We start from the raw sequence: 13928 nt of genomic DNA, 5'->3' as shown, positions 1-13928 counted from the left end.
TGGCCTATAACAAGCATTTATATTTCTTAATTACAACATGAATGGACTAGTAGAAAATCAAGCCAATAGCTGACCGAGTTAGTGAGACACATACTCCCATTTCTAGAGAAACACGTTTACCGAATACTTGAACACCAAAAGACGCATATAACCCTCGGAATGCAGATAAACCCACACATATCAAGCAACTCGAGTTTCCCAAATCCTGAGCATGTTACCTGTTTCCCATGCACCAGAAAGGTGGTAATGTGAGGGGCTATAGAGGAGGAAAATTTCTGGGTAAATGCAGCCCCGTATCGCACAGCCAGCCTGGGGGCAGTGGAAAGCCATAAAAGGGAGAATAGAATAAATAAAGCTTCCAGGACTCTAGTGCTTAAATATAACAGTCAGCATTTCCAAATGTTTGTTACTTAGTGCTTTATCAAGACATAAGTATAATGCAGAAGCAGGAACTGGCTTTGCTTAGCGCAAGCAATACTCTATGTACCATGAAACACACTGTATGAACACATCTACTGACGGCATGTCTCACTGGACCAACAGCTTACGGTAGAAATTTGAAATATCGAAACCGGATGCTTATTTGTTTAGCAGGAAGAGTGTATTCACCATAAAGCAGAGCTGTAGTACCACTTACAAATTATTTTGTCCAGTCCCCTAACTTCAGAGAATAGAAAGCTGAGGTTTACTACCATCCAGGGAGTTTCATAAGAAACTACTTGAGACTTAATTGCATCAAAATGTTTATCTGGGTACACTCTCCTCATTCTGAATTTAAACAGCTTTATTCATGACTTTTTCAACTTAAGTGATAATTACCTTTAATTATTTTTGCTAAGGATTAAATGGTATTTTAAAACAACAGAACAGATTTTCTGGACATAGGATGGAAATGAAAAAAAACCCTCCTTGGGATAGTGCAGCCTGGCAGAGTGACTATCCTGCCGTCCGCGAGGACGCTCAATCCCTGGAGAGGTTTCTATCCCATATGTTTTTCTAAGTCTGAAGTCAGGATGCCATAACTTTAGAGTTTAAATGTCAAAATGAGGATGAGTATCATCTGTAAGAATAAACTGTTATTGTTAAGGTGCCAAATATAACAATATAAAAAATAAAATAACAAGGAAACTAATACAAACCAAAGCTTTTTGCTGCCAGCTCTTCTATACACTCTCTCAATGTGATCAGACACAGTACCTAGGCATAGAATAAGAAAAGTCTTTATTGAAGAAAGCTTTTAACTAAATGTACAATATTTATTCCCCTCAAATAAATAAGTACGGTGGGAAACCACCTCTTAAATATTCCTTTTGTTTTAAACTGACTAGTTTAAATACATAACCCAAATACGCAGTGTAGTGCTTTCGCAGTTATCGCTTCCTAACTAATATGTAATCTGATCTTTTAAGCAAATACAAGTATTATTTTACCTTTCTACAGAAAACAGAACATAGTAAAATAATTAGGCAACTTAATATATACCCATTTTTTCAGTGGAAGGTTACTAAGGCCCTGTTAAGTGTGTGGAGCTGTGATAACCCAACACACCCCGAAAATTCACACTTAAGCTATGACTCACATGTGGTCAATACACCCCCGGGATTATCACTTTGGCCACAGCTCACATGCGGACTGATTTGTCAGTAAGAAACCATGTGACAGAATTGAGCACCAATAAATTAGTAAGGATAAAGAAAAACACCTTTACAATTTCCTATCACTTATTTTTACAGCCTTAAATTAGATTAAATCTATCCAGGTTCCATGACGCCTGCAAATGCTGGCTTGGTGGTGCAGACGGTATTCCAAGCTACTCAGCTGAGGCTGGTGTAGACGGTATTCCAAGCTACTCAGCTGAGGCTGGTGCAGACGGTACTCCAAGCTACTCAGCTGAGGCTGGTGCAGACGGTATTCCAAGCTACTCAGCTGAGGCTGGTGCAGACGGTACTCCAAGCTACTCAGCTGAGGCTGGTGCAGACGGTATTCCAAGCTACTCAGCTGAGGCTGGAGGACTGCTAGTGCAGAGCGTGGCTGCAGCACAGAGAGGACAGAGAGGCCAAAGCACAGTGTGCACAACCTCTAATAAAGTGTAATAGCAGGGTTAGAGAGGCAGCTCAGTGCAGCACATTCCCCTAGCAAGCACACCCAGTACTGCAAAATAAAATCAAATTTTAAAAAAAGCAATTCTAAAGTCATTCAGATACCTAAGTAAAAGACGATTATTAGCAAGTTTATAAAAAAATGCCTTGAAAATATTTCCTAGTAGTAAATAACTGAAAATAAAAACCCCAAGGTAACTCCAAGTGTTCTTATTATATAATATTTTAATGATTTAAAAGATTTAAACATTGTTAAATATATACTTAAAATTTAGATTCCTAAATAACAAGTTGAATTCTTTTTTAACTTTAAAATATCTTACTTCCTTTTGGTTTAACTAAAGGTTAAATGTCAATGACTTTCCTTAATACAGTTAAGATTCTGTCAGTGTTTAGTATTAAGACTTAAAAAAATAAAAGATTGTGTTTGAAATCTGCTTCATACTACTCGAGAATTATGACTGCTACAATACTGTAGAAACTCAGGAGGCTTTGTCTGAGTAACCTGAGTTGATTACCAGACTGTAACAGTGAGTTTCACAATGGCATTTAGGGTACTTACACTTTAACCAAATTAACACATACCACTGAACAGTGTTTTGAGATAAGTCAGAAAATCTGATGACTACAAATTAAACATATTTCAATATATTCTATATTATTCTGTATTATAAAATGCCAGAAACAGATCATGATATAGAACGTTAGGATTCTTCATAGTAGAGACCTTACATACAAATGTGAACTTCAAGGATAACTGGGTCTCCTTTCAGGGTAGAGTGAACAAAGACACAATTAGAATGACTTATTTTTTTTATTGATCACCGTCAGAGCAAAATTCTATTATTCTGTTCCAAATGGCTACAACAAACCATGAAGAAGCCATTTTTCATAAATGTAGCTGTTCAATACTATTTTTAAAAAATGGCAGGAAATAAAGAGGGAAACAACAATGTCAGTAAGCAACTATGGGGCGCTCAGAAGGTCAGAGTCACAGGCAGAATTCAGGCTCTAGAACAGCCAAGCACAGAAGCAAGCCATTGCATGAGAGTCACATCGGAGTCTGCTGTGCTGGACGGAGAAGGAATGCTTCCCATTTAAGGAGTGAGAGATTTACTGGAAGAGGAAAATAACTTAGAACAGTAGGCATTTTTATGTACATCTGATAGATATTCAGATTATAGAGGTCCTCTTATAAATATGTCCCCTGCTTATTTACTCTTACCTTCCATGGTGATGAAGTTAGGGCCTTCTCTTTTCAGCAGGATACCCAGCAGGATGGTTTGACCGGCCAGACAATTGCAGTCCTGAAAACATCAATTGGCATAAGAACTTGGATAAAATAAATATCAGTAACCATAGGATTTAACTAATAATAAATCATGATACAGAGAGGAAATATGGAACCGAAGAAAAAGAAGATGTCATTGATATAATAAATACAAGATGACATTACAGACCTCTTGGTCTGAGATGCCTGGAAGGCAGAGGGTACACAGGCCAGCTTCTGGATATAGCAGGATTTAAAGATCAAATCAGACTCTACAGTGTGTACAATATTAATGTACCAGTATCTGAGACTTTGCCAGTATCCGAGACTCTTCCTGATTTTACTTATTTATTAATGGCAGATCATGCTACAGTCAGGGTATAATGAGACACATGAAAGGAAGGGACACATATAGAATATTTGCATTTCAGGTCTGTTTATGTTCTTTGTGGCTGCTATGTGATAGGCTTGTTTATGTGGATTAATAAGAAGCTAGCCAAGACTGGAAGGAAAGTAGTCTCTATGCTCAAATCTGTGTGGTCAAACAAGACCCAGTGTTTACAGCTCTACCAGTAAGGTTTAATCTCTTTTTATAAGTGTGAGTAATCTCAAGAGATTGACAAATTGCTAAAACACTCATGTGGTCACAGTAAGAGGACTATGTTCCTCAGCGACGGGAGAGACAAAGCACTCATTGGAACTAAACTCTGGGGCAGAAGAGCTGCGAATGGAGCAGAGAGGGAAAAGGGCACTGAATGAGCTGCTTCACACAACCAACTCCAGCCCGACAGATTCCTGTACATCTGCACTCTTTCATGCATGCACACCGACTCCGGCCAAGAGAACAACTTTCCCCTGCTTGCCCTGGGTACAGAGCAGAGGACACAGACCCACAGCCTGACGGAGAGGTCCTGTCCTGGCCTGTGTGATTACATCTTTGCTCACTTTCAGCTTCTGGAGGATTTCATGGGTGGATTTGTTTCTCCACGCGGTAATGGTGATGTCCGGTTCCTGTCTCAGCTCAGGAGTATCTACGGTACTGCTCTGTCGTTTGACTTTTGAATGCTTGGGAAATTCAAGTTCTTCAAAGCTCTTAAATTCTGGAAGTCTGGAAAGCAAAAGAAAACATTTCAGATTCCCCGCTTCCTTAATGTAATCACAAGAAAAGCAAAAACCAAGTAATTCAAGGGGACTTACTTTTCTGTGTCACTAATGCGTAGAAAGTCAAGCTGTTCCACCACAGCTCCAGATATCAGGGTCTGAAATGTGAGGATTGAAAATGTTTACATCTGCTAAACTATACTCGGTGCTCAGACTTTTCTAGAAGCAATGCTGAAGTTTGCTTAAATACGACTTTGAAGTGATTTCTTAAATGAACATTCCAAATTCAAAGATTTCTATATGTAACAAATGAAAACAGAATACAAGCATCTATAATAGACTGCAGACACCAAACAACAAGTTCATGAGTCATATAAAATAGGAAAGCCACCACAAGATGGTCTCTCTGTTCGTTGAATTATAAGCGTTTATTTATTACAGTGCTGGGGGTGGAGCAGAGTCTCCGGGGATTGTTTTAAACCTCCATCTTTATATGCTTTGTTTTTAAAGTAGGTACTAAAATATTTCAGCATTTATTAAACTTTTAGAAAATGAAGTACTAAATTTTGGGGGGGAAAGGCAATAGACAATTATGCCTTGGATTCTGATATTGCAATATATTTCAGAGCCATCCAGTGATGTGATAATCAACTCTCCATTTTACAGGATCATGACGGTAATGGTTATCTAAGTAATTGCTTCTCTTCCTTCTAGCACATGACAACCCATATGGTCATTCTATATCCCACTACTTCTCAAGTATAAGTTGAGCAAGCTAAGTTGAGTCTAAACTCAAACACATGTTTTTGTTTGTCAGTGTATCATGGTGAGTAGCATGAATGGATGATCATACGTAATGGCTTGTAGCTTTATCTATCACTTCTAATAATCTAGAGAAATAATGTCAGAAAACAAACTGTAAGTTATTATTATTTTTTAAATTAGTTATCCTTTTTAAGGTTATCTTACAAATATCATTTTATCCAAGTTTGTTTCAAATATGAAGAAGCTGAAGGTAGGAAATATTGCTTTGGGAGGCATATGAACCCATCATTTCTCTAATAGAAATGATGAAAGAGGAACATTCACAAATACGTAATTACAGATGCAGGGAGGACACACAACACAGGCACATCAATCTTCCCTGTAGAGCAGGAATAAGAAAGCCAAATGTCCAACTCCTGTGTGCATGTCAATGACGTTCAACTATAAGCAGATTGACCATATACAAGCATTATGTTAGGTGCTAAGGATTAGCATGAAAAAGATGTATGAAACCTTTGTTCCCTTGAAGCTGATTGTGGTGGTTTGAAAAAAAAAATGGCCCTAAGGGGAGTAGCACTATTAGGAGATGTGGCCTTGTTGGAGGAAGTGTGTCACTATGGGAGCAGGCTCTGAGGTCTCTTTTGCTCAAGCTTCCCTCAGTGTGACAGTCAGTCAACTTCCTGTTGCCTACAAGATACAGTACTCTCAGCTCCAGCACCATGCCTGCCTGCACACCACCATGCTCCCATCATGATGATAATGGACTGAACCTCTGAAACTGTAAGCCAGCCACCCTAATTAAATGTTTTCTTTATAAGAGTTGTCATGGTCATGGTGTCTCTTCATAGCAATGAAAACCTAAACTAAGATACTGCCCTTATGAGTATGTCTATGAGATGGATACTATAAACTTAGTACCCATCAGATGATGTGAGTGCAAAGCAGAGGAATAAGTGCTAAGTAGAAATAAGAACAGCAAGGGGAAGGGACACTAGGATGGAGAAATTTGAGGAGGCAGGTTAGCCATTATATGTATGTGACCAGAGAAAATTTCTCTAACAAGATTCACATGTAAATCAGGCACCGGAAGGAGGACTATAGCCAATATTCAGGCTGGAGGAGGATCTTAGTCAATGCTCAGGATGGAGGAGGACCTTAGTCAATGCTCAGGATGGAGGAGGACCTTAGTCAATGCTCAGGATGGAGGAGGACCTTAGTCAATGCTCAGGATGGAGGAGGACCTTAGTCAATGCTCAGGATGGAGGAGGACCTTAGTCAATGATTAGGATGGAGGAGGACCTTAGTCAATGCTCAGGATGGAGGAGGACCTTAGTCAATGCTCAGGATGGAGGAGGACCTTAGTCAATGCTCAGGATGGAGGAGGACCTTAGTCAATGCTTAGGATGGAGGAGGAGTGTAGTCAGTGCTTAGGCTGGAGAAGGACTATCAAGTGCAAAGGTCCAAGGGCAGGGGCATGAAGGGTGAATTTTAGAAGCAATAAAGACAGTGTGGCTGAAATAGAGTGGCTGGGAAGTTGGTAGCAAGCTGTGCCCATGATGCAGGTGCAGACCTTACAGATCACACAGGACCATCTTTGGGACTCTGGTTTCCACTTTTGTGTGTATGAGAAAAGAAGTTACCAGAGGTTTACAATCCATGTGACTACCAGTGACAGGTGATTATGACAAAGCTAACTGTCTGTAGTAGAATCCAGGAGGTGAAAGAAAAATCTAGTGAGGGACAATGGTAGCCTGCATCATGGAAGCAAGGTAGAGCCTAGATATACTCCAAAGGTACAGGCAATGGGGTGTAGTGAGAAAGTAAAAAATTCCTAATTCTTAAAACTGATAACAATGTTGAGAGCACACAAATGAAACTTTTACTTAACATTTTTTATTTATATATCCTACCAACCCTTATTGGATATTTCTGTTTATAAAGTAAATGTTTGCCTTAAGTTAACTGGCCAATGCCAAATCCTAATAATACTCTACAGATTTCAGTTTTAAAACATCACTTGGCATTAGAGAGTATTAAGTTAGTTAAATGCTTCATTTTTTTTCTGGAAGAGGATGTTTAAAAGGGGCAACAGAGCTTTAGCTGGGGAGTAACGGGGCTTCTGTCCAGGAACTGTGTGGCAATGCTGTGGTACTGGAATGGAACAGTGGTTTCTCCTGTTGGATGTTATATAGTTCTGTAAGCAAAACAGCACATGACCAAAACGCCTGGAAAAGCCCAAGGTTATAAGCAAGACATGTGTTCACTTAAGCAATCGTCTCCTCAAATAAGAAAATGAAGTTAAGCTTCCAAAGTCTAAAATTCTGGACAGGAAACAGCCACTGTTCAGCACCTGACTGGTGCAACTGGATAATCCGGGGGGGATAACAACAGAGCAGGGAGGTAGTCACCCGAGAAACATGGCTGCCCCGAGACTAGCTGTTCAGAACAAGAAACACGCTAAGGTTTAAAAGGCTACCTGTAGACGATCAACATGAACTTTGACTCCTCCAATTACTCCCTTTTTAAAGGCTGCCAGCATGTCTAATATGGGGTTGAACCTGCTACCTCTAGAATAAAACAAATAAACAAAATAAGTTTATTGACAGCAGAATGGGACATTAGCAATCGAATATCTGCTACATATGTGAAAGAGCTTGCAACATGCTAAGAAGAACACAAAAATACCAGGAGGCCCTGCTTTCAAACGTTCTATGTTAATAGCCAGAAGGCAAGTAAAGTTTATAAATATTATATATTTTACTTTTAGTTATGTGATGTGTGTGTGTGTGTGTGTGTGTGTGTGTGTGTGTGTGTGAGTGTATGAATGCAGTAGCCACAAGGGCCAGAAGAAAGCATGAGATTCTCTGGCGCTGGAGTCACGTGTTGTTGAGAACCACCTGGTATGAGTGCTAGGGACTGAACTGAGGTCCTCTGCAAGAACTGTATAGGCTTTTAACGGCTTAGCCATTTCTCCAGCCCCACAGCTTACTTTCCTCCAACCTACCTTATGTTGTCTTCCCGGATGAGAAGAAGGAAAAGTGGGCGTCCGTGCATTTTCCAGTATTGCTTAATGAACTGTAGTGCATTCTATCAAAAAATGAGATGGAAGAAGGACATCATGGAGTAACATCTGAGGTTACTTGGGGACATTAACTGAGCGGCAAAGAGCCCGTGACACTTGTAACGACTGCTGCTCAAACCCTGGATAAATTAGGCTACTCAGAAGTGTAGAATTATTTTCAGTTTAGACTTTGCTCTCTGTTTGGAAGTTCTGACTTATTCACACCTTTTTCTACCTTCCCCCTTCATGTTTCTTTCTCTCCTTAAAAAGGTAAGCTCATGAATGAATCGATAAAACATGATCCCCATGCTCTATCCTTCGGAAGACTGTCACTGCCTTCACTATGGAGTAGAGCAAGAGGCAGAAGAGAATGAGCTGGATCTATGGAATCCATCAATGACGTGCTCTCATCGCCATCACATGACCTATCACCGCTCAGCACTTGTTGAGTGTTTTACATACATGAATTCATCAATTCCGCAGAACAGCCCTTTTATTATCTGCACAGGAGCTAAGTAACTTGCCTGAGAACACACAGAGTCAAGAATGTAACAGATGCAGTCTGGCCCAGGTGTTTCAACTATGGTTCTAAGCCTCTCTGCCCTGTATACGGCGTGGAGTGGAGCAGATCTTAACCCATCCAATTACGGGTTAGCTGAAGTTCTACTGGACAGTCTTCACAAAGAAATTTATTCTGCTAATTCAACTTTGTTCAAAAAGGGATGAACTATTAGTACCATAGAAGCACAGTTTTAAACTGTATCTTTTCCATTTCTAGAAAAGTGTAATTTTACTTTAGCACAGCCAGAATTCCAAACTCTGCCAAGGTGCTGCTTACTTGGTGTCGCCCATTGTCACAGACACCCAGGAGCACGCTCCATTTAACAGCACCTGACACAAGTCAAAGCGAACACAGCCATCTCTCCCAAAGCACCTTAATGTCATCTATCAGAATCCCAAACTCTCCAAGGTGCTGCTCGGTGTCATCACTGTCACAGACACCCAGGAGCATGCTCCATTCAACAGCACCTGACACAAGTCAGAGCAAACACATTCATCTCTCCCCAGAGCACCTTTATGTCATCTATCAGCAGGAGAACATCCTGGGACATGTAGAAATCGCTCAGGTCGAAGATGATGGGATAGCAGACCACCGTCTTTCCAAGGATGCGATAAATCTGCAAGAGGAAATAGAAAGAGAACAGATACAAAAAGAATGGTGTAGCATCCTAAGCCTCAACCACAATTAATACTGACACTTACTTCTGAATAGGCAAAGTAATAGCTTACAAAACTCTTAAATTTTAAAGGTTTTTTCTTTTCTTTCTTTCTTTTTGCTTCAGCCAGTATGATAGTAAACTTAAAGGTTCTTATTTCTAATAAGGTTGAAAACCCCTATGCTTGAGTAAATATTATTATAAACATTTTACAAAGCTTAGCAATAATGTGCAGTGAGATGTTCATTTATTCCCGAGAGCTTCAGTAATACGACACTCAATAAGTAAGATTTATGTGCAGAAAATAATAATTCAAACAAATGCCTCAAGCACTAATGAAATGTGACAAGGGGTGGCCAGAGGCCAAGCATGACTTCAGCATGCAGAATCACTACCCAAAGCTCCTCCATGAGGAAAAACGCTCGCTCACCTTTGATGTGCCAAGGCAGCCAATGGGCCTATCCGGCCTTCCAGACAGTCCTAGCTTTTCATTGATACCCAGATGGAAATAAGCCTGCAAGAAACAAGTCCTCTGGCTTATTAAAGCTATCTCTAGAGAAAACGATACTGCATAAGCTCCATCTAGGATCAACAAACTAGACAAAGAATGGTGGATTTGGGGTAACTGAGTTTTTGAAAGCAAAACATTTTAGATTCACTTAGCGACATTCTAAACTTCAGCACTGCTATTGTATTGATAGAAGTGTATAGCCTGCATGGCTGTGATTCACTAAGCAATTCAAAAGAGACAAATGTTTCCCTTGTCATTACAAAAGAAAAAAAAGAAAGAAAGAAAGGAAAGAAGGAAGGAAGGAAGGAAGGAAGAAAGAGAAAGAAAGAAGGAAAGAAAGAAAGAAAGAAAGAAAGAAACCACTTAAAGTTTTAAAAAATCAGGGCTAGCAGGCAGTGTTGGCGTATGCCTTTAATCTTTAATCTCAGCACTCAGGAGGCAGAGGCAGGTGGATCTCTATGAGTTGGAGGCCAGGCTGGTCTACAGAGCAAGTTGCAGGACAGGCTCCAAAGCTTCACAGAGAAACCCTGTCTTGAAAAGCAAAACAAAACCAACCAACCAAACAAACAAAAACTCAGGGCCACACATCTCCCACTGAGTTTCTATGATTAAAATGGAATCGTTTTTATTGATTTGTTTCCTGATTACATGAATTTCAAAGTACTCCAAACCAACACGTTGGCTTGTTTATTTTCATACCTTATGCAACAATTATTTGACTCTGGTATATTTTGAAAGGGATGTATAAGTTATTGTGTAAGCCTGAAGAAGCATCAAAAGATTCTTAAAGGACACAGGTTAAACATAAATCTGCAATATATTCATGGATCAATGGGCACACATTAGCATAATGGTTCCTTTAATATATAATCTTCTTCATGTCCCAGTTATTGAGCTTATTATGGCAGTGTTCCAGACACGATGTGGAAACAGAGCATTGGAGGGCAAGAAGGTGCCGCACAACAGCAATCCTGGAATTGCTGAGTTTAAAACATCCAGGCAGGAAGCCCCTTTTCCTAGGTAGCTTCCAGTCCCTGATGAAATTAGCTTTCATTTTTTTTTTGTCATTTAAAAAATATTTCAAGCAATATCTCTGAATAGTATGCAATTATATCTACAAGACAATTTCTTAGATTTGCTTGACCAAGGAGACCATCCTTTCTTTTTGAAATGTAATATCTGGTTTTTCACACTCTAGGAATATACACCAATTTACATAGTTCTTTTATGTCATTTTGGGTTGAAATGACATTTCATTTTACTTCCACACTACGGCACTGACATATTTTTGGGTCATTTTCCCAGTGTATTAAATGTGAATATTCTATATTTTTTATTTGTTCCCCCTTTTTCTGAGTATTTGTCCTTTTTTTTTGTAAGATAGAGAGCCTTATCCTTTGAAGTAAATATTTATCTAGTTTTCAGTGTCTGAGAACTCCATAGTAGGGAAAACATCACTCAGTGAGTGGTGTTTCAATATTGATGTATTTTCCAACTAGGAAATTTCATAACCAGCTATGACTTATCAGGCTTTTATGCTTTATTTAGTGAAATCTGCCACTCATCTCCTAACTGCGTGCCTGGGCTGGTATCCTGAATATGGCCTTTCCGTCTTAATAGGCTATAAAATACATTCCTCTATTTTTCCTTCTAAGTGATTTTATATTTAAATCACTTTAAATACTTAAATGGGATTGTCAAAATGGCTCAATAGGGAAGGCACCTGCTCTAGGCCAGAGAGTGATGTCATGGGTCCCACTTGGTAAAAGGAGAGAACTGACAGCTATAAGTTGTCCTCTGACTACCACATGTATGCTGTGGAATGTAAAATAAATAAATAAAATGTAGTAAAAATTTAAAGTACATAAATGTTTAATCTGCCTAGAATGAATTTGCATTTCCATTTGATAACATATAAAACCCTAAATATTTCTAGATGGATTATCAAACTCTTCCTGTACAATATGATTGTGATTCAAACTGTGTGCAAATAACATCATCACATACAAAATTGCTGTTGTATCAGAGTTCTTTAAACTATTACGAATGTCCTCCAAGCAGCCTATTGTCTGAATAGCAGGGACTTTAAACAACTGCTGAGAATGAATACTTGACAGCACCACACTGCCCAGGTGCAGAGACTACAGCACAGCACACTAGATTGAACACTCTTTCCCACAAATGTTTTTACATTTTCTGAAACCACTGAATGACTAAATTTTGGGAAGTAGTAAAATTAACCAATCATGCGCAAGTTAAAATCAGCCTACTTAGGTAGGGCTGTTATTCTTTATTACGGTAAAAGGACTCTCCTTTTTTTTTCCCTGAACTATGACAAGGCAGGTCTATGACAACTAGGTAGGTGGTGCCTGGTAATGCTGTCCCTGGGTATATATACCCCTATACCTAGTGTGCTGAAACACATGGAGGAGCACAACCACCCAAAAACACAGCCATGCTTCAGACTTTGCACTGTATCCAGATCACCATGACGGATATCTCACCAGGCACATTCCAAGTTTTAACCACACGAGGCAAAGCCCTGCTCCCAGTTGTCTGTCCTTACGCCCTCTTCTGAGTGCTGAAACAGGGTGCAGCTTCTCAGAGGAAAAGGAGCAGTGATTGCCATTAGATTATGTGCACCCAACTAAAATTAGTAAGATTTTTTTTCTTTTAAAAGACAGACTTAAACGGACACACGCACACACATACTAAACAACATATCTTAGGGGAGGAAGCCCCACATAGCAGCTAGTTAGGAAAACAGGTTGGAGCCACAACCAACAAATCCTCTTCCATCTTGACACAAGCACAGGGAAGCTTTGTTGGTCACAAGTTTGTCTTACGTCCTATCTCACCACCATAGCATAAATCACTTGCTAACATCATTTTAAAACGATAAAATGCAAATCAGGACATGCTTCAGATACTGTGCAATAGAATGTTTTCTATTGCTCTGTGATCCTATAGCACTTTGTACAAATACCTAACTATAGCTGCTATCACAGTGAACTGTCATACATACTACTAGACTCAGAGGTCATTTAAGTCACACTCAGTGCTTTGCATATTCTAGCAGTTTGCTGATGAGTGGATAAAAGCTATATTCAAGTGATTTTGCTTTTTATCTATACTGACTGTCTTTTTACATATAAATCACATGTCATCTGGTTAAAAAAAAACCCTACCTATCTACCATTAAAAATGTGCTCATATCAATTAGACCTGAAGGACGAGCTTTGGATTCCTTTGCTTCAAGGCCATACTTCCCAAGGACTAACCTTCCTTCCTATTCTCTAGCACTGCCAGGAAGAGACCAGGAAGCATCTCGGCTGACACAGCCAGCAGTACTATGTGATCCTTTGGGCTCTGGCATCCTTTCCTCCCATTTTGTGTTCCCGTTTCTCCTTGCAGCTCCCCATTTCCTTGTTTCTTTTATCATAAAACAAAACGAAACAACAAGAGCAAAAAACAAACAACAATAACAAAACACACAACTCCATCATTTCTACTTAGGTGTGATTTTATTTTAAGTGTTATCTACTTTAAGAATCCTTATATTTTTTAACTTTATCCTCTTTTATTTGTTGTTTGTTTTGTTTTTGGTTTTTCGAGACAGGGTTTCTCTGTGGCTTTGGAGCCTGTCCTGGAACTAGCTCTGTATACCAGGCTGGCCTCGAACTCACAGAGATCTGCCTGTCTCTGAATCCTGAGTGCTAGGATTAAAGGCGTGTCTCTGCCCAGACTAACTTTGTTTTTCTACGGTGTATTGAGAAGATGGGAAAGAAAAGGGATGCAAATGTAAAAAAAGAACACGTTTAAATTATTTATTGTGTGGGTACACACGTGCCATAGCAGTGTGTGAAGGTCAGAAGACAGCTTCGAGGACTCAGTCTTTCCTTGC

The 13928-nt window shown here is 39.5% G+C and overlaps 1 protein-coding gene across 8 annotated transcripts in view; it reads right to left on the bottom strand.

Moving 5' to 3' along the window:
• Positions 1–13928, bottom strand: part of Phkb (phosphorylase kinase regulatory subunit beta) — a 174183-nt gene that overhangs the window by 33241 nt on the left and 127014 nt on the right. For 4 of the 8 annotated variants that reach the window (XM_075976785.1, XM_075976790.1, XM_075976786.1 and 1 more), the window contains 9 exons: positions 9944–10027; positions 9370–9474; positions 8240–8322; positions 7712–7802; positions 4567–4628; positions 4315–4477; positions 3325–3406; positions 1140–1197; positions 219–309 (listed from right to left, as the gene is read on the bottom strand). In XM_075976785.1, coding sequence (XP_075832900.1) covers positions 219–309; positions 1140–1197; positions 3325–3406; positions 4315–4477; positions 4567–4628; positions 7712–7802; positions 8240–8322; positions 9370–9474; positions 9944–10027 — 819 coding nt within the window. The remainder of the gene's footprint in view (positions 1–218; positions 310–1139; positions 1198–3324; positions 3407–4314; positions 4478–4566; positions 4629–7711; positions 7803–8239; positions 8323–9369; positions 9475–9943; positions 10028–13928) is intronic. The other 4 variants (XM_075976787.1, XM_075976783.1, XM_075976788.1 and 1 more) reach the window with 1 other exon arrangement.

Source organism: Microtus pennsylvanicus, chromosome 6 (assembly GCF_037038515.1).
Source record: "Microtus pennsylvanicus isolate mMicPen1 chromosome 6, mMicPen1.hap1, whole genome shotgun sequence".
NCBI lineage: Eukaryota > Metazoa > Chordata > Mammalia > Rodentia > Cricetidae > Microtus > Microtus pennsylvanicus.
This window is presented reverse-complemented; position numbering and strand designations above follow the sequence as displayed.